This window comes from Trachinotus anak, unplaced genomic scaffold, assembly GCF_046630095.1.
Source record: "Trachinotus anak isolate AG129_WGS33_773 ecotype Australia unplaced genomic scaffold, CSIRO_AGI_Tana_v1 ptg000013l, whole genome shotgun sequence".
Classification (NCBI taxonomy): Eukaryota; Metazoa; Chordata; class Actinopteri; order Carangiformes; family Carangidae; genus Trachinotus; species Trachinotus anak.
The window spans coordinates 29,057,447-29,079,549 of record NW_027273864.1 but is presented as its reverse complement, the minus strand read 5'-3'; the positions used below and the strand labels follow the sequence as shown (position 1 = coordinate 29,079,549).

Below are 22,103 nucleotides of genomic sequence, written 5' to 3'. Positions count from 1 at the left end.
GGCAGGAGTGCGCTCTAACAGACATTGTCTGAGGGAATTCACAGTGTTGCGACATTAAACCACAGGTTTACCATGGTTACCAGGGGATGCCCCGAAGTGTAAAAAAACAGTTAATAAACAAGAATGATAGTAATGAACCCAAATGTTAACGTGACACAAAAAAAGGACGTTTAGCTGTAAATATAAAAACAGATTCACTGGTGATTCAGAGTTAGAACAGGGTGAAGTTCTCTGTCCTATGATGCCATGATGATAAATCCCAAATCTGCTTTCATCAGATCTGATCCAACATCACCACTTTGTTTACAAACAGGAAGTTGTTTTGAAGATGTTTTGGTATCTTCGAGGGAACGTGATATGTCACAAAGTGCTGTACTGTTACCAGGTGACTTCAGGTTAAGTCTGTGAGGGTTCAGGGCTTAGGCTTTAGGGGGGGCATTGAGATTGGGCCCAATGCTGAATAAGCCAGGACGCTTCATATTTATTTTCATCTTCTTGCAAGATCATGAGATCCATTTCCTCAGCACTTCTCTGTAATCTGATATGAATATGGAGATGGATGTTTAATTGGCTGGTTAATTAATAACCAATCCAGATTCATTTATCACCCTCATTACGATGGCTGTGTTTACTCCCCAGCCTCTCATCTATATGATAATCAGACTGGTGCTGGACCAGCAGTGTCTGAGTCTATTTGCATGGGTTGAAGTGAGGACGGGTGTGGGTGTGTGTGTGTGTGTGTGTGTGTGTGTGTGTGTGTGTGTGTGTGTGTGTTTCTGTAGCTGAGTGTGTTTACTGGAAAAACACAAAAGGGGACGACTGAAAGATGGGGATAAAACATTAATTTGTCTGTGGGAGTGTGTATATGGTGATTATATATTCGTGAAAGCAGAGATGACAGAGCAGGTGTTTGTGTGCGCTGCCTCCATGTGAACGCAGGTGCATGTGTGAGCCTAATTTGTCCACTGTCACACAGCCGTTCTCTCCTGTATCCGATCAGCTCACCAAGCAGTTATTAGAATAATCATTTTCCATCCATTTCAAAATAATTCACAGTAATAATCAATGTAAATCATTTCTAAGTGGAAGGCAGAACTCGAGGAGCCACTTTGGTCGAGTTAATGCAGGTTCAGACTGAGCCCATTATGAATACAGCATTATACAATAAATGCAGGTTTCCATCTGGCTATCAAATCAGTTCAATATGAGTCTTAAATGATGCTTCATCTCCCTGTAGAACACACCTCCAGCTAGTTTATGAAAGAAGCAATTGTTGTTGATGCAGTAATAGCACCCATGAGGGCATTTTCATTGCAATTACAGTTATGACAGTGATTCAATAGAGGTGTGAGCTGCAGCTGAGGCACCAGGCTGCTCACTGGGAACAGAGTTTCCTCAGTTTACACAGCAACACCAGTGCTCAGGTATTGATTGATCAGGGTCAAATTAATATACTGTGCAAACATTAATAACTAGAATTACCACCTCGTGGTTGTATAATGTTGAATAATGGCCAGAAGCGTTTTTGCAGAACATTATGATGTCACAGTGAAGTTGATCTTTGACCTTTTGGATATAAAATGTCATCACACCATCATTTTATCCTGTTAGTCATTTGTGTTAAATTGCATCATAGTTTGCGTATGAATTTGTGAGTTTTGTGAAGTCACAGTGACTCTGACCTTTTTATTTTATTTATACTTAACCATGAGATTTAATTTACAAGTGAGACAGAAAATAACACAAATAACAAAAACAAATATTAATATCAGAGATACAGGAGAGTAACAAATACGCATTCAAATACACAGCCAGGTGGACAATAAGGTGACAAATTAAGTTCACTCTGTAATAGTGGTTACAGAGTCTGGGTCTGTCACCATTTAAACTACTGCTGTGCACTGACTATATGGAGGTGCAGCAGCCTCCATATCTGGTTTTTGCTGAGGTGCTGAATTTGGTATCAAGAGTAGTGGAATTTCTATGGTATCAGTACCAACTACAGAAATTCTGGTATCGTGACACATCGTGACATCCATAGTCCAGCTTACTCTCAGTTTTGACCTCGTCTTGTTTAAAATTTACCAGCAGCCATCTCTCTCCCGGACATCCACTATAACAGCAGCTTGTCAGGGAAGATTTGTCACAGCAGGAAGCCTCTCAAAAAAAAAAAAAGGCTGTTCTTACTGTGACTGCAGGTACTTCAGTAAAGCTGATACTGCTAAGAGTCAGAATCTCCTACTTTAAAACGCTGCTATGCCCTTAATTGAACTCTAATGGTTTTTTCAAATGCTATGCCTGTAATCTATATTATAAGAATGGAAAGTGGGGATTGCAGTCCTGCAGCCTGGCTGACATCTCCATATCACTGACATTGTAGTCATTAAGTCTCTGTCTGGGGAGGATAAGTTTGCATTAGTGCGAGCTGTTGTGCAAGAAGGCAGGGACGGGCAATTTTAAGAAAGATCCTCGTTGCAGCTTGAACACTGAGTGTAGTTTCTGGATAAAAGCTCTGCAGTGTTTCTGCAGCAGCTGGACTGGCAAGGATGACACATCCTCTCTCTCTCTCTCACACACACACACACACACACACACACACACACACACACACACACACACACACACACACACACACACACACACACACACACACACAGTTCATCCAGAATTGTGAGTGCAGTAAAATCTAGGGACAAAATGATCATTGATGACATCTGACATTAGTCAGCGTGACTGGGTTTTTGTAATAGGATATTTTAGAAAACATGTTTAATATAAATATCTAACAATTACATGAACAAACATTCTCTCATAAATGTTCTTTCACTGTTGGAGGCTATTTTCTAAAATGAATTTGCATGTTCAGATAATAACAGGAGCTGGGGGAATCTTGAAATTGCCACAGGGGTCTTGGACAAAAGCTAGCCCTGGTTTGCCCACATAATCACTGTGTACTGAGAGGAAAACTGTGGGCTCAGATAATCGCCCGTGTCCCTTGGCATAGGGGTTGCATTTTATGACTGGGGCAAAGTAGATGCTGATTGGATTTGAGTCCAAATAGAAGGAAGACCAGTCAGAGGAGGAGAGAAAGATGTGGAGGAGAGGAACCAGGGAAGTGGAAGCCAGAAGAGAAGCAACCCACGTCGTCCTGTCTTTTCCATCGACCTCTCTCTCTCTCTCTCTCTCTCATGGGCATTTCTCCCCTCAGGTTAAGAAAGGCCCCCATCAGCCTCTGGCACAGGATCGATGGGAGCAGCCTGCCCAGCTGTGGCTAATGGAGCACATACTCACTCATTATCTGCAAAAGACAACATTTCCTGGCTTCACACACATCCTGGTTTGAGCTGCTAATTTCCACCAGTCGAACTGGGAATAACAATGGAAGTAACATTGTCTAATAAGTTGGGCTCTCGTCCAGGCCTGCTCTGGGCTATTACAGGCTATTTGCACTAATTGTTTGAGAGAACTATGAATACAGCAATGAGTGTCACTTTGTTTCTACTGTGTGCATTTGTGGTAACGCAGACACAGCAGCATGAATCTGTAGCCCACATGAAAATCTGGGAGAACGGACGGTGATTCACTGAGGCGAAGAGGAACTGCAGTTTTTGGCACTTTATTTTCAGCCCCGGAGGTCGACACGTGCTGGTCATAAACTCCCCAAGCTGCTTTTAAAGTAAAAGAAAATTCTCTCAAAACTAACAGGATCCATCTTTAATCCATTAGTCTTTAGTCATCCATTAGCAGGCCTCGGATATATATACAGTTATTGTAGGGGGTGTGACTCAACCAGAAGAAAGGATAAATATCAAACACCACGACTTCATTCTTGCTCCAGTGAACACAAAAGTCTAATGGGAAATTCATCCTGCCCACTTGAAATGACCTCAGCAGTGATGAGGTTTAAATGAACCCTGGAAAATCGGAGAGGCCACATCAGAACCACAAGAGCTGCTCTCTGACATTAATTAATGTTACTCACATTCACACTATTATCATTTGAAAATCCGATAACACGTCCTCAGGAGCAGATTTCTTAATGGGTCTTTGGTCTAACAATCAACAGCTTACAACTCTGGAAACCCGGTTATTTTCTACAATTCAAAGTAGTTTTAACTTAGTTTTTAACATTTTTCTTCTTTTCTCATTTGTAATATGGTTTTACCATTTTGTTGCATGACACAGTTTCAAGCTGATGAAATTTTGTGTACGCAAACGTCTTTAGAGAAAACCTTAAAGATGCAACAGTCATTTCTAACTGTTGAGAATGTTAACAGTGGTCGCGGCTGCTTCAATGCTGCTGCAGTTCTGTTCTAACACTGATCAGGACATTATTTATGTAGGAAAAATATTCCCCCGCAGAATTATCATCAGGTAGATGTCTTACCTTCACATTTCTCCAGAATCTGAACTGTCTCTCCCACCTCCAGAGCCAAACCCTGAGTCACTGAGCCCCGGAAGCTGCAGATCACTGTGAGAAACGGAGAGAGAGGAAAAGATGAAATTGAAAGAGGAAGGTGAATATGTTAACGCTCCACACAATCTAAAGGCAGATGTCCATGTGTTTGTGATTATAAAGCAGGTCTAGGTTCTATATTAATACTGTGAAAGTATCAAAGCCTCAGTCCACAGAGAAATGCACACAGCCTGTATTCAGAAACTGAGCCTTAAAACCAGCCGTCAGGACTTCTGGAACTTTGTGACGTCACAACAAAAGTCACCACCTTCAGCCGTGCCCCAAGCCCCGCCCACCTGGACCCACCATTCAACCTTGCAGGATTTGGTGTCTCTGAGTGTTTACCTGAAATCTGCCAATCAGTCAAGAGAAGCTCAGATCCTCTCTTCTGATTGGCTGACTGACCTGTTGTTCCTAGAGCTCCAGAGAGAAGCCTGAGAGAGGAGATGTAAAACTACACTGAGATGGTTTTTGGTTCTTAAAACCACAAATATATCTTCTGATGGAGATCAGCACTTCAAATAAAACACAGGAAAAGTGTAAAATCTCAGCTGTCTGTATAAGCATTTGTGGAAAACAGTGGCAAAAAGAAACAGTCACAACATGAGAGATTGAGGTCTGAATTTTAGGGCAGCGACTTCTTTCATCATTAATCCAACAATATTTTTTTAATTCTTCCAAAAAATTTATTTAAGGCATAGTTCCACATCCTCATCTGCTTTCATCCCTTCCACCGTCACTGTCTGCCTGTCCCATGACAGCAGCTGACATCAGCATCGGAGAACATCTGTACTGCTGTACCAGTGCTGATGTTAATATTCCTCATGACTGCACCAGAGCTCTGAGCCTCTTCCACTGCTGCACTCACTGTGTCACTCTGTACAGGACAAAAATATAAAATATTGAAACGTCACATGAACCAGACAAGACACTACTCTCATTCTTCGCTGGTTCTCTCCCTGTGCATTTCTACACACTCTTTCCTTACAGCTGCCTAATATGAAGATGCTACATTCAAATCATGTTGATACTGGTTGTGTTAAATATGGTGTGGCACAAACATTAATACACATTGTTGAAGTAATGAGGAGTAGAATACAATATTTCTTCCAAGAATCTCCACTATGGCACTCTGGTGTGTGTGAGTGTGTGTGTGTGTAATTATAGGAAATGTGAAGGATGAAAATTACATAAAAACTTACAAATACATGCAAAAATTATGTCATATGCGAAGGTTTAATTGAATGTTCCAAGGATAAAATTCAGAGCAGGTGTGTACCAGAGAACAGGGGTAATATTTAATAATATTGAAAGCTGAGGTAGGAGTTCCATAATCACAGGAGATAATTACTTTCCAGTTGTCCCAACAAAATATTAACCTGCATATTCCACTTTTTCTAAAATAATGTTTTCAAGGTCTAAGTCTCCAGTATCTTTAAACACGTTGTAAGGATATAATGGTAATATATAAGGAAAAAATATAAGGATAACAGTGTAACTTACATGTAAAATATGAATGTAAATTGCTTGGCAGTCAGTGAGATAAAACTCTGGCCCAAAGACAAACCAGCATTTTTCTCTTGTCCTTTTTTGGAAACAGAAATCTGTGGAGAGGTGAGCTCGGGCCACGGCTGCAGTCTGTTCTGAATGTAGAGCACGGAATGAGACGGGTGGAGATCTTGACTCTCGATCTGCTCTGTCTTTGTCTGTTTAACTGGCTGTTTCCATAAAGTCTCTTTGTGCTTAAAGACCGCACATCTTGAGGTCACAGCGTTTTATTTCAGCAGTTACTTTCTCATTCAGTCTGTGGTAAATCAACTGCAGAGACAAAGCCAACTTTACGGCCAGGACATGGTCACACTCCTCAAGGCCTCCTGACAGTCACTCTTTCTACCATCAGTGCCACTCTCTGTTTGTCACTGTGTATTTATCGAGCTGAGATGTTATTGCATCTGTTGCTTTATTAGTCTGCAAATCAAGACAAACCCCCAGTGTTATCAGAATATGTCACTGTAGGTGTTCATTTGTCTTGTTTGTTGACACTTTGTCAATCTGATGTGTTGTATTTCATCTTATGACACACTTATGACTCAAAGGAAGGAGGCAAACGGACCAAAGCAGATGCAACAAGAGTTCAAGAAGTGAAGAGGAATCCACCTCACACACCTGCGATGACCCTGAAGTACTCTGATACTTTTATGTGGTATTTTTCTCCACTTTACTGAAGACAGCTGGTACTAAACTGGTTCACCTTAAAATGAAGCATCTCTGCTTCCTTAAAAATGGGAGTGACTGAACTTGAATAATAGGTTCAAAGTCTTGTGAGATTTGAAAATGTAAAACCAACCAACTAATCTAGAGATAAGTAGAATAAAGTTAAGGCTTTAAGTTGAATCAGCTGCTTTGTCATACTAACAAAGATGACAGTCAGATCTTCATTTACATTTACTCTGCTTGAAAACTAAGACATTTTTTGATGAGTAAAACAAAGAATCTGTTAAACTACATGCAGTGGTAGTGATAACTGAAAGTGACTGATAACAGCATCATCAACGCCTGAAATCAAACCATCAAATGTAAACACTGCTGGTTCTAATCAGAAAGAATCAAGCAAACGATCCCATCATCATCTGATCTCAGGATCAGACTCTGAAAGGAACCAATCAGGAACTGCAGCTGATGCCATGACAACAGCTGAGAAAAGAAATGAAGATCAGTGTAAACAAAGCAAACAACAGGAGATTTTTGATGAGATGCATTTCTATTTACAGTATCTCCTCATCAGAGATGTACTACCTGATCACAGTGAGTGAATCAAAGGCTTTCCAGCTTAAAGATGAAAATTATAATTCATGAGACATCGATGAAAATGTTCTACATTTATGCTGCATCTTCCAGATTAAGTTTAATCCTAGCATAAAAAGCAGAATATAGATCTGGACCAGCAGCTAATCCCTGAAAGATCTGATTTTAAATCAGAGCTTTTAGAAATATGATTCTCACATCTAAATTAAAACCTGTTTTCACAACAGATTCACTCTCACAAACTTTTGGATTTGTTGGCTCAACTTGTGGTAAGACACAAGTTTTCTCCCTCTAGCCAGACTGTCACAGAGCTGAGAGCTTTCCAGAGACAAGAAGAGACGGAGGAGGGAAGTGTTGGAGGGAGACACACACACACACACACACACACACACACACACACACACACACACACACACACACACACACACTGAACACATGGGGATTAGCATTGCTCTATCCGGCTGGTATTGGCATTTAGTTTATCCAGTGGATTGGGTCAATAGTCTGACAAATGACTCACATCTGTTAGGCCACTCACACCACTTAGCCTGTGGCCTTTATGTGTGTATTTGTGTATGAATGTGGCTGCGAGAGAGAGAGAGAGAGAGAGAGGGAACACAAGAGAGAGAAATAATGGACGTGTCGTTGTGTGCAAGAATCTGTGTGTGTGTGTGTGTGTTTGTGTGTGTGAGTATTTTCAATGAGTCATTTTCCCTGACAGGATAATTAAATTTAGGGTGCGACTTCAAAAGCTTTGTTTCAATATTTATTTGCCGCTGCACAGTTCCAGATTGAAGAGGACGTTTGACACAAATTTAATGGCTGTGAATTATTCAGAGAAGCGACTTCAGGTAGAACAAAGGTTGTACATTTGGGAGAATTGATGTCTTTAGATGCTTTTAACCAACGCACCTAACAGAGCTGGTTAGTGCATACTGTACTTTAACATAGGATTCCTCCATTTTGTGAACGTGCCACAGGGCAATTACAACACATTAACACACGTGTGTCATGTATTCTGTGTGCAAACCAAAAAAAACAAAAAAAGACAACACATTTCTCCCTTAAAGACTGGATGAAACGTATGCATGGTTTATGATTATGTCATTTTTTAGGCATGTGACCGATGAAAGGTGTTGTGATTGTGTGAACCTGTGTGAACCTGTGTGGTTTGAGCCCGAAAAAAGTTTTAAAGTCGCGGTTCAGACAATGGCTAACGACCTGAGCGAGGGAGCGATACTGAAGCAGATTACAGCAGTTACCTGGATGTAAATGGCAAAGACAATGACTTAGAAGATTCAGACACTGACTCCAACCTGATAAGCTGCTAACCAGCTAGTCAAGGCTCAGGGTGGGACATGTCGCAGAAGGAGGAGCCAATATCACTGCTAACTAAAGGTAAAGATTCACCTGATGCAACATGTAAGACCATGTGAGACCTTAAACCTTTGGCTTCCATTGTAAATCATTGTCTTTACCCAAATGTTCACCAATATTTAAAAGAAAACCAATAAATGTTTAAAAAAAAAAAAATTGAACTGAACTGACAATGTTGACAAATGTGCTTGTTTTTCCAGTCAAATATTTAAACTCTCAGATGATTTTAAATTGATGTTCATATCTGCTTCAGGGGCTGAGTAATAAAGGTTTTAGTGAAGTCAAGTCTTACAGAAATCCCTCAGATTTTAGGAAGTTGTTTTCAAACAGTGCTCAGGTTTTAGAGGGAGCCTCAGGTTTTAATGGGTGACACTATGTTGTCAACTCCAAACAGCAGTAGAGAAAAACTAATTTGAAAATATTGAATTTCCATGCCCTGAAGAATACTAAAAATCTGTGTATACTGGAGATGTAAGTTCCACTTCAGCAATTAAAGTAAATCCACAGGGTCTCAATTAGGGGAATGAGATGAAGTTCTCTTTCACAGACCCACGGTGAGATTTCAAAGTGGAAAGCTGTAATGATTGTACTAATGATAATCATTATTACAGCCATCTGTATAATGGAGTGTGGTCACCCACTGAACTTCTTCACATGTTTATGGAGAACTTTTGATCATGTTTTTCAGGTGCACATAGTAACTTCATTATGACATTAACGTTCAGCTCACATGATGACGACACTCGGCACAGGAAGCTGAAACAGCTGCAGACATGCGACACTAAATGTTAAATCATTTTTGCAGATATATATATGACCCACAGCAGTGTCTCCTGAAATAGCTCCCCCACGGTCGCAAGCATACCAGACCTTGGTTGTCATGGTTACAAAAATAAACACTCGGACTGTACCGCGAGTGCCGCATCTACCTTCATCGCCATGGTCACAACAGTCATGTCCTGGTTAGGTTTAGGAAAAGATGGTGATTTGGGTTAAAATAAGTACTTCCTCAACATTAGACGATCTTTGTTGTCATGGTTACAATAATAACAATGAACGGTCATGGATAACAGAAACAACATAAACTGCTACTGTCACATGGGAATCGAACACCGCTCTCCTGCGTCATATTCATCCATCCACCCCAACCTCCTCCTGACGTGGACTTTGTCGCTCTATAAACTACGTCACCGCACTTTTCCATTTGCTCCTGTCAACATCACTACGACCACTAGATGTCGCTTAGCAACAAATCCTAACTATGGGTCATAGTAACCTGCTGCACAGACGGCTTATTGGGTCTTTTTTACAGGAGGACCCTCAGCTATAGTTAACTTGGAAAAAAAAGTTAATTGTTGCATTTAATGAAAGAACGTTTTGGGTTTTCTGGCTATATTCTAAGTTAAACTGATATATGTATGTTGGACGTCTAACTAAGAAAACTCTTTAGTTGTTGGAAAATATGATGCTCATGTTTTTCTAACAGGTACAGTCGTACATATCCACTGACTGTGGAATATGAACTGCTGCAGCATCATGTCAACACTTTTCAGAAATGAGGAAAAACACGTGATGTGAGGCCGAGGCCAGTGGCTGGTTTGGTAAAGTGTGAGGTGTCTGCTCTCTTTATGAGTAGTATCTTATTAAATTTGGAAATGCATAAGTACTCTGCATAAGTCATCATCTGTGGAGCCATGAACCACATTAACACCAGTTTAAAGTTTAAACAAAACCATAATATGAGACATGCAAGAAAATACAGCGAGTAAAAACCATAATTCCCTCTTAAGAGCCTCTTAATGGATTTCCCTCTCCCTGTAAACAGGACTAATGCGTATCATGCTGCATCTTGTGGAACTTGTGCTCATGTATTATGTATAATCTGCCCGGTGCTGCAAAATGCGGCTGACTGAGAAACATATTACACACACATTTATTTGTGTGTCCCATCACTGAGCATATGACAGGGAATGCATGGGAATCCCTCAGGTGTGAGCAGCACAACACAATCTGAGGAGTGGATGTGTAGATCTTCAGATCAAGGACAATTTTGCAAAGTAAAAGAGAAAAAGGTCAGAAAAGGAAAGATGTGCTGACAAGTGTGTGTGTGTGTGTGTGTGTGTGTGTGTGTGTGTCTTCTTGTGTGCAGTATGTGTGATAGAGAGGAGAAAATGGAGAGTTGAAACACTCAGAGAGGGAGAGCGTGAACAGAAGATTAATGTTTATTTCTTATAAATGAGTTTCTATGTACATGATAGCGTGTGTGTGTGTATGTGTGTGTGTGTGTGTGTGTGTCATTATGCCCCATGAACAGATCTCATCCTAATTAAGACATGGAGCTTGTCATTTTAACATCCTACTCAATGCCCACAGGCACAAAGTCTCAAGTGCACTCAGCGCTCCAGCAGATGGACTGTGTGTAAGTGTGTGGGGCTGCGTTTCTATCTGTGTGTGTGTGTGTGTGTGTGTGTGTGTGTGTGTGTGCCAGAGATTTTCCCCATACCCTGTAGTTACTGCTGCGCCACAGCTGATGGGGAGGATGAGGTTTTCTAAGTGTGATGAGGTGAAAAAAATCAGAGGGAACACAGAGCAGGAAAGACAGGAAAAGAGATTCAGATGGTGATTACAGAGATATGCAGCTTTTTTTTCTTTTCTGCATGTTCCTTTATTTATTCATATGCATGTGCAGTGATTGTATGCCAGCGTACGTGCATGTGAGGCAGATTTCCTTTAAGCTTTTAAGCTGCATAACAACATACTGTAAGATGAGATGTAAGACAGACACATTGAACACAGAGGAAGGGGATGAAATTGAAAAAGAGAGAGCGGGGAAGTCTTTCTCGGCGTCAGGCAGCAAGCAGAACTAGGCCACCTCCATGAGCCCACAGTGGTGACTGGGACAGCACAGACGGCACACAACAACCCACATACAGCCGCCATCAACTGTACCGCACAGATGGGACGCAGATCTCAGTATGTCACGTCGAGCTTGGAGATCTGCTCCCTGCTATTAATAGGCTAAACAGGAAAACTACTCACTTGAACTTTACCCCCCAATTGCTCGACCAGAGACGTCTCAGTATAACCAACAGTTAGGGTGGCAAATACTGGGCAGCTCCCAGGAGAGGACTGCTGTGAATTTGAATCAGTGGAGCATGCATGCTGACGGGCAAGAGTCTGAAGACCATCTGAAGACTCTGAGTCATCCAGCTCCGTGATATACAGAGGCAAAAGGGATTTCAGGTTCCTGAAGACATCTCAAGAACCTCAAGAAAGTACAGAGGCCTTCTCGACATGGGTCTGATAATGATTTCTGATAATATCAAAGATAGGAGAGGAGTGTTCAAGAGATTGTTGAAGATAGAGAGGGACGCCCCTGCTCTGATAGACTTCACCATCAGGGAACCACAGACGAGAACAGTCTGGACTCAGACTGTCTGTGTGCAGGAACGATGTTGCCAGACCACATCCTTAGAATGATAAATGGTAAATACACTACAGTTATATATCAACCGCTCAAAGCTCTTTACAGCGTTATGTCCCACTCATTCCCATTCCCACACACATTCATGCTGATGATACAGCACCAGGGGCTGTTCGGGGTTTATTGTCTAGCTTAAGGACACTTTGACACGCTCTCCAGATGACTGCTCTGCCTCCTGAGCCTCACTGCCTCCAGAGAGAGTTTTAGTCAAGTGGAAACCACCACAATTGAATTTGAAACCAGTTTTGTAGAGAAGTTGTTTCTGGCTGACAGGAGTTCGCTCCAGGAAAAGGGAGCTTTTATATAAACTTAATTTGTTGCTTAGTGATAATCTTAGCTGTTACTTGAAGGAAAATTCAGTAGGTTTGGAGGCGTTTGTTTTGGATTTGTGTTTTGTTGTGTTTGACTGACAGATGTACCAGCCTATCACAATCCAGCATGGACACCCTGGTGTCTGCTCGGCTACGTCCAGTTTCAAGCTGGATCTCAGTTCCATAGTACATACCAGGAATGCATGGTTGAAGATGTTGGAACTTTAATGTGATTATCTTGTGAGTCTGAGCTGTAACAAAAATCACCAGCTGAACACCACTGACGTCCATTAACAGAGGCCCATTTCAAATGTAAAATGTCAGCATATCATTCTAATTATCTCTCTGGAGATAAAGGCAAAGGTCTGGCTGAATGAAGCTGCTGGCAGAGCTCACACACCTACTCACATTTATCTCATAACAGAAGTCACCATCACACACACATCAATCAAGCTAATGGCTTATAGGAAACAGCATTTGAACAGTTGTCAGGTAGTTTAAGGTCGGTTTATCAGTGCTTTCAAAAACCTAAAGTATTAACAAGAGTGTGACTTTTGTGTGAACCATCGTTCAGTAAAGGTTTACTGGCCAGTGTCTGGGTCCAACAGTGAGTCTCTCCTGCTTGGAAGCTCTCATATGTACGACTGTCCTGTAATCTAATAGTCTGGATGGTTCACTACTGCAGTGGGAAACAGCAGCTCATCAACTTCTTAATGTTGTAGACTGTTGTCTCAGGACAGAACACAGGTCTTTAGATGTGTTTTTATTGTTGTTTTGTTGGGTTATATAGTTAAAGGTCCCATATTTTACATTTTTATTTGAAGATGATCTCCATCAGAAGATATATTTGTGGTTTTAAGAACCAAAAAACATCTCAGTGTAGTTTTACATCTCCTCTCTCAGGCTTCTCTCTGGAGCTCTAGTAACAACAGGTCAGTCAGCCAATCAGAACAGAGCATCTGAGCCTCGCTTCTGATTGGCTGACTGTTTTCTGAGTGAGCCAATAACAATATAGCATATTTCAGGTAAACACTCAAAGAAACCAAATCCTGAAAGGTTGGATGGTGGGTCCAGGTGGGCGGGGCTTGTAGCATGGCTGAGGATAGTGACTGCTTTGTTGTGACATCACAAAGTTCCAGAAGTCCTGACGGCTGGTTTTAAGGCTCAGTTTCTGAATACAGGCTGTGTGCATTTCTCTGTGGACTGAGGCTTTGATACTTTCACAGTATTAATATAGAACCTAGACCTGCTTTATAATCACAAACACATGGACATCTACCTTTAGACTCTATGGGACCTTTAAAGTGAATAATCATGTACCAGGTAAGCTAGTCAACCACATTACAACCTTACATAGGGCATTTCACTGAGCATGTGCACCATGAAACAAACCTAAACATCCATCATCCTCATCAGAGTTAGTATAGGTCTTTTTAACACTCAGCGACATTAAGTTTATATTTTATTCTAAAATCTGGAGACTAACACTCATATCTAGGAGATGTGACAGCAACCAGCCTCAGCTAATGTCCACTGAGTGGCTCTACTGGAGCAGATGATGCGGCATCGCTTTCGATTTCCCTGCCCTGGTTTTTCCAGGCAGTCAGGGAAGCGTAACACGCTTTATGGCCTTCTGGTCACATGGCCACTTCTCTCACTTCCTGGTTACTGCAAAGTCATATTCTGTAAAATGGCAGTAAAGGCTAAATGCTCTTTGAGGTCATGGTCTGCACACATTAAGCCATAGACAGACACTTCTCTCCACGATGCCACTGTCATTTCACATCAATACCAATAGTTTATTTATACATGTAGTCGATACTGGCAGTATGTGACAGCTCTTAGTGCAGTGTGAAGCCAGGACATGCAAACTCCCTCCTGCAGTGAAATCAGCACAACAGCCATGGCCTGTTATTGTGATGATAATAACACCTTCATTCACTTCCCAGCCGGGTGTATTAGGGTGTAGGTGATGTCAAGATGAGGGGAGATTACACAGATACCTGCAGAACCAGCCCAAACGTTCAAGTGATGCACCACCAAAAATCTTTAACGTTTCAAAAATGTGGAGAAGTACTGCACATTTCAAACAGGGTTCAAATTACAGGGGTGGGGGTGTAATTGTAAATAATACAATACATTTCCCCTTTTTTGTGCCTGGAAAAATTGTGTAATATGATTTCAGACACCCCTAATGTGGACCATACCATTTCTTAACCTTGACACCTTCACAGTCCAGGGTTCCCTTTTACCCCAGAGAAAAAAACTGACCCCCTGACTGTCACATTATAATTCAGACTCTGCCATCAAGGATGTCAGATCCATTCTGGTTCTCAAACCAGCGTTTATGAAACCTATAGTCTGAAGGGTGAAGGGTGATTTGTGATTCATGGACAAAGACAACACAACATCTATCTCCCATTGTCCTCTGAGCCAAATACTTTAACACAGGATGGCTGGACTGAGGCCAATCACGATTATTAAAATTCAGTCTAGGAGATTTGTATTGTTTTATTATATATTTCCGAAAAATGTTCATTTATGGTTTTTTTGGACAAACACAACTTTCCATTGACAAGATTACCGCTGTAACCAGATTTTTAAAACACACTGTTGTTGCTTTCCTTTGACAAGATTAGTGTTGCAACAGGTTCAATACACAAGAAGTATTTTAAAGGCTGGACATGCTGCAGGTCTGATTACATAAATCAAATGCTCAAGAATTAATTAAATGAACATAATGGCAGACAACAGTAGAAAGATAAGGAAAACAAATATAACAAATATAAATGCATTTAAATATGCATTCAAATACACAATCAGGTAGACAATAAAATGACAAATTAAAATGTAAATTATTACTGTAATAGCTATAACTGTAATAGTAGTTAAAAAGAGTCGAAGTTAAAAAAAAAGAGTAGTTAAAAAAGAGATTACATAAAACAGTGAGGCTACACCCCAAGTCAGCAAGACTTCCAACCAAGTTTTTGAATTGGCCTGTTTCAGTCTGCGTAAATAATGGTCTAAAAAGCGACTGCAGAGGTGAATCATTTATTGACCTCGTAACATCCATGACGTCCTCTACTGTACAGATGTTGATGTCTGCTCGGCCCTGATTCACAGCAGACGGCAGCTTTGTAAAAAACTGCTGTAGGTGCTGACACACACACACACACACACACACACACACACACAACGCTTGGCTAAAGGCTCTAAAATAATTTGTGTACAGTGAGGAAAATATTGGTCTGTGTTGATGTCACCTCCTGTTCTCAGCGCTGCCCCCAGATGTTAACTGAATATTCAAAAGACCTGATGTCTCAAGTTTTCCTCTTCTTCCCTCGTAACTGAAAACTGAATTGATCTCTCATGCAAAAGGCTTCGTGTTTGCCTTCTGGCTGAAAAGCACTGAGCAGAGCACAAACCTCTGCCCACACTCAACGATCTCCAGCATGGTTTGTTGTTTGTTTGTTGTTGTTGCTGTGTTGTGAGTTTGTTAAACTAGCACACGGAGCTTGGTGCTGCTCAGCAGCTCTGCTCATCAGACCTTTTGCTCCAGTGGAATAAAAACAACATGGAGTAATGGCAGAACATGCACAAATGCATTGATTATCTAATGAAAAACAAGTAAACAAATCTTTTGTCCAACAATCTGTCAACCTAACTTTTTTGTAAGTGAACAGTTGGTTCTATGGTCATCATGTTGGAAGCAGCAGAACTGGGCAGGTGTGACGACCTGAGTGACTGTGACAGGGGTCAGAGCCAGGCTGAAAAGACAGGGCTCATGTGGTGATCTCAGTCCAGCCAGTCCTCCAATCAGAACAACCCTACAGGTTGTTTTTGTCAACCCTCTGATACGACCCTGTCTCCTGAAATAGCGCCAGTGCATACCGGACCTTGGCTGGTTACGATAATAAACATATGGACTGTACCACGAGCAGCGTACCTACCCTCATCGCCATGGTTACTATACAAACAGTCATGGCTTGGTTAGGTTTAGGAAAAGATGGTGACTTTGTTGTCATGGTTACAATAATAACAACAAACAGTCATGGATAATAGAAACAACATAAACTGCTACTGTCACATGGGAATCGAACACCGCTCTTATTATCTGACTTCCTGTTGAGCGACAGAAGCTTTTTTTTTTAACAACCTGCTGTTGTTACTGCTGCTTCCCCAAAGTGTCCCTATGATAATAAAGATTATATGAACATCACCGATGCTTATTACTCTGACGATGCAGCAACTGTATTATGGGTCTGAGCCAAAGCTTTTACTGAATATCACAATATGAAAGAATTAGATATGAATGTGTCATTAGTTTTTAATGTGGAATAATTTACAGCAGGAAATTCAGGCTCTCGGGGCTTCAGCTCACATGTGGATGATCATTACAACCATCAGCTTTCATTATACACAACTCATTTGTGCACACAAAAAGCTCTCACACGCCAACACTATGCCTGCTGCAGTGCTATGAGGACCGACGCTGATGTGGCCACACACAAGCACACACACAGACACACACCCTGGTCTCTGGCCCGTCTCCATCTTTGCAGCAGTCAGTCCAGTGGGCATGATGTTTGCAGCAGCATGTTGTGTGTCTGTGTGTGTCTCTGTGCTGACAAAGGAAAAAGGCTGAAACACACACGCAACACGTTCTATCCTAATTTTTACTCCCTGCGTGCGTTTCTGTCTGTATTCATCCTGGATGTTGTCTCATTCCCGTCTTCTGCATAAAAGATAAGATAGAGTGTGTGTGTGTGTGTGTGTGTGTGTGTGTGTGTGTGTGTGTGTGTGTGTGTTTGTTGATTTTCGTCTCTCTGTGTTTGTTTTGTAACTGTCTTTGTGCATCTACATCTGATTTTGTCTTTTTCTGAATTTGTGCATATTTTGTGTAACTAAAACACACACACACACACACACACACACACACACACACACACACACACACACACACACACAGAATCCATTTCCCCCAAAGACCTAAGTCACAGAGAAAAGGGGACAAAACAATGAAAGAGATAAACAGTAAACTGGGCTGTTTGCTGTCCTGGGGGGTCACTATGGTCCACTCACATCACTCTCAAATAAAAACACCCAAATCCAGTTGTGACAGACAGATTTTCTGGTGGATTCAAATGCTCCCTCCTGTCTGCACTAAAACACACACTGCACTGTGATGCATGATGCACAATTACAGCCCAGACATCAGAGTTTACACACAACGGCTCAAAATTGTTCACACTTGTTGCTGATGGTGATGAAATCAATATAAACCAGTTGAAGTTGATGAGGTTGCAGCAGGAAGGAAACAATGAGAGGCAGAGGAGGAAGAGGATGAGGAAGACCAAGACCAAGACCAAGAGCAGTAATTTCAGATGAAATTCAAGCAACTGACATAGACCATGTTCTTATGTTCTTGTTCATGGAATGACAATGAGGAAAGCAGGACAAAGAGTAAAACCCTAATTGAAATATATGTGGCCAGTATGTCCAAGTTCAATAACCAAAGCACTGTAAGTGTTGTGGTGCTAGACCCATAAATCTTGTTCTCCAGACATAAAGGAACGTGCTTGTTTGGTACAAGCCCCAACAAAAATCACATCATCATCATTTAAAAAAATGTCAGAAATGAAAATGGAAGGCAAAAATGATATTTCCAACTGAATTCGTGACTCATATCTCCCAAAATATCGCAATATGACTTTTTTGCACATTGTTCAGCCCGAATACAGAAACATTTCTGGAGCTACATGCCCTGAACACTGCGTTTTCCTTTTTTCATGTAGTATGTAATGAATGCTCAGTAGTGTTTTTATTTTGACTGGCTTTGTGTTTGATCTGAAAACTAAAACAGTTTTGAGGTGATGGTTTGAGTTTTGAGAAAAGCACAGAAGGTGTCAAGAAATGTGTTTTAGCAATTGTGAAAAACTGTTAACAACATCAGACACAGGAGACAAGAGAACAAATTAATAATATCGGCTCATATACACGACACAGAGAGAGAATGGAAAGAAACTAAACGAGGGGGGGGAGAGAGAGTTTTCAGTCTTGAGAAATGAGTTGTTTTTTTTGGTACAGTGAGAAATGAGACGTCATACAGGAGGTGAAAAAACAAGGGGGAAAGAGATGGAGGGCCAAGGTGTGAAAAACAGAAAAGGGCATGTACTGAGCTAATAACTGAGAGGTATACAACAGAAATAAAGAGGAAGTACAAGGGGGCGAGCAGGGAGCTGAGGAGAGAAAACCTTTCCTGGGCTTGACAATGAGCTGATAGATGTTAAGGCTTGAATACCAGGAATTTAGATGTTCCAGGAGAGGGGAAAAAGGAGAGGATAGAGGGATCGGGTAATGAAATGATGGAGGACTTCAGGGTGAAAAGAGGGCAGGGATAAACTTATGTGTGGGCCTGAGCAGTAAGCCCATGAAACTTGATATACAGTGACAATATCGCTGGGGAATTAGATGCCAACAGGACGAGAGAGTGAGCGATGGAGGGGAATGGGAGAGAGGGGAAGAGAGGGGGAATATATCAGGAATGATGTGCCATGAGATGGGAAGAGGGGGGCAAATGAGAGGAATGGAGGGATATCGGATAAGGTGAAGCTCAAACACAGTGACTCAACACAAAAGACAACAAATGTAGCAAAGACAGGATGGTGGTTACAACACAGGGACACTAAACACTAAGAGGTTCTGTGAACAGTCATCACTGCCACTGGATGTTGCACTAGACCGCCAGCATCCCAGACCTAAACAAATGCTTTGCTAGCCCCACCTCTGGCTGCCGTCGCCGCCGCCTTCTTGGATGTTTTGACGGTCTGTTGGGTGACCAGGATTTGAGCTGGTAGTCCCAAAGGCCAGTCTACCTGTGCTCTGTTTTTAACTCTTTCTTTGTCGGAGCCTTTTTAGATGAAAAATGTGATTCCTTTAGTGGAGGAAATTCTGGAAGGTCGCTTTCACCTTAACGCTACTGCACTGTACCATCGCACCTGTCGGCGGTACCTATGTAGGGAGGACCAACAGTTTAACAGGAGGGACTCACATGCACGAACATGCACACACTACCAGACTGGTTACCAGAACAAAGAACAGCGTCCTGTTCTCTGCTCAGGACGCCATGACTTGTTTACAGAGCCTTTAAATGTATAAAAATGAGTGGAAGTATAAGTAACGGAAGAAAGAACTGCAGAGACAGAAGTATTTTGTGATGGAGAGGATTAAGCTCTGCCTCTGCTGCCATCATCTGGGAAATTTATCCTCTGACTGTCTCGAACAAGGTCGTCCATGTTTTTCTCTTCTCTCCTCTCTCGCTCGTCCCTGGTCTCCCTGTCAAAAGTCACTCAGGATGCAGAATACAGCTGCTCTCGGGCACAAAGCTGTAGCTCAGCAAGGACGTATGGAAGGAGAGCGGTGACACTATCATTTGGCATTGAAAACAAATGGTACTGAAACCCTTGCATTGGAACAAGTTTGTACTGGCAGTGAAAAATGTTCCACTAAAAAATAAAACTACAATCTTATTATTTTATTTTGATATGTTTTTCATTATGATGTCAATCTTCAAGTCCATCTTTTTTCAGTGACTTTATTTTTCAAAATTTTATGTCACTGTTCTAGCCCCATAAGGACGGAGGAGAGAGAGAGCAGAAAGATGTTTAGAGGGATTTAAGGAGAGAAGGATGGAGAGAAGGGGCAGCGGCTGATTGGTGAAACTAGGAGGCCAGAGGACATGTGTACATTGTTTGAAGTAATTGAGCTAATTGAACGTCACAGATATCAAAATAGAAAACTCAATACATCATAACAGTGAAAGAGTAGAGATGAAAAACGAACATTAGGCCGAAAGGTCATCGATATGGAGGGATGAGCAGATGGAGGTAAATAGTAGGAAGAGAAAATAAATAAAATGTAGGAAGCAACATAAACCCAGAGAGAGAGAGAAAGAGAGAGAGAGAGAGAGAGAGAGAGTTTGAATTCAGGGCTGCTGAGATGGAGTGAAACATGTGACAGATGAGAGAATGAGATTAAAGGATGTGAAACAAGCTGCTCCAAACAGCTGCTGTTCAGGAACTGCTAATGTCAAAATGTTTTTACTCCACATTTTCCAAAGAAAAACTATCATTACTGCCTCATGGTCCTTTGCTGTTGCCTATAGTGCAGCTTTGGAACTTCAAGTTATGCATATTTGAGGATGTGTTGCTTTGAGTGACAGGTGGGTGAGCATACACCTGCCACAAACCGGCATGCACTGAACTCCCAGCTCCACACACGCTCCACCTCTTTGCCCATTGTTGGATTAGTTAGGCGGAGTGAGGCACTGCCAAAATGGCAACAGTGGAGCAGCTCCCTCTGAGCTTCTAAACCACTCTTTTCTCACAGAGGCTTTATTACAGCCTATGGTGTGGTTGTGTGTTCTGGGTTCACATCTGCCCCAATGAATTGTACCAAGGACAAAAACCAACCAGAGTCTGATTCAACCAGAACACGTTTTCTGAAGCTGTTAAAGTTCTACATCACTTATGTATAAGTCAAACTCTTCAGTTCTATGTGTGAATATTGTTGTAAACACATACAGTCAAAACTACCAGTGAAAACAGGCTTGAAAACATTGATTGGTTAAACCCTATTTACACACAGGCACGCAGTGCAGCCTGTTTCCTGTGTTGCACTAATGTGTCGCTCTAAATGATTTAGATTTACTTACAACACAATCCCACTCACTACAAACAAAGAACATCAAGTCAATTGGAAAAAGCAATGCCACAGACACAAGTAACCACAATAGCACTAACGACTATGACTGCCCCCTGCTGTGATGTGCCCCCTCCCTCTTACAGCAGCCAGGGTAAAATGGCCCATGCGTTAATCCTCTCAACAGTAAGCGACAGCTAGCCAACACAGCTTCCCACCAAAATGCCAAGCCTCGCCCGGGGGTGAAAACATTTTGTTTGAGCAATAACAGAGCTGGACTGAGCCCACAGCTCCCAACAGAAAGCTCCTACTATACACCACAATTTAGTGACATTTTCATGATGGTGACGTTTCACTGTGAAACAGTCTGCAAAACGGTGATTTGTAAACACCAAACTGAACGACTGGATTGTTTATAAGAAAGGAAAAGTCCCTGGCTGTGAGCAGATAAGGTCAAACTATCACAGAAAATAAGACTGTTCTCAGAGTAGAATTAAGTATAATCTCTTTTGCTATTGGCAGAGACGGGGTCTTCAGGAGGAGAATAACCCAGATTTTAGGGGAGAAGAGCTTCATATGGGAATTAAAATTTCTCCACAACCAGTAATATTCAGCTACAGTCTGTAGGTTTGCATGTTTTTGCATTTTCTTTTTCTGACTTTCTGCAGATTTGGTTAAAACTTGTGCTAAATTTGGACAGAAACCTGGCAAGTTAGAGCAAGTTAAGAACAGAATTAACATTGTTTTATCTTCTTTCTTTTGAACAAATCACTAACAGCTACATTTAATAATTAACCCATGTACGTATAGGTTAGTTAACTGTGTGTGGGCTCCAGGCTGCTAGCATATATAACATACGTGGGGCAATGACAGATGAAGTGCGAGCTGGGCCTTGAGTGGCCCAACCACCCTGACTTGAACCCAATCTAACATCTCTGGAGAGAAAGTTGTGTCCACTGACGGTCCCCAA

The 22,103-nt window shown here is 41.6% G+C and overlaps 1 protein-coding gene across 7 annotated transcripts in view; it reads right to left on the bottom strand.

Annotated features, from left to right (window-relative positions):
• LOC139630231 (dedicator of cytokinesis protein 3-like) overlaps positions 1 to 22,103 on the bottom strand; it is a 197,117-nt gene that overhangs the window by 115,730 nt on the left and 59,284 nt on the right. For all 7 annotated transcript variants that reach the window (XM_071493462.1, XM_071493465.1, XM_071493467.1 and 4 more), the window contains one exon: positions 4,388 to 4,471. In XM_071493462.1, coding sequence (XP_071349563.1) covers positions 4,388 to 4,471 — 84 coding nt within the window. The remainder of the gene's footprint in view (positions 1 to 4,387; positions 4,472 to 22,103) is intronic.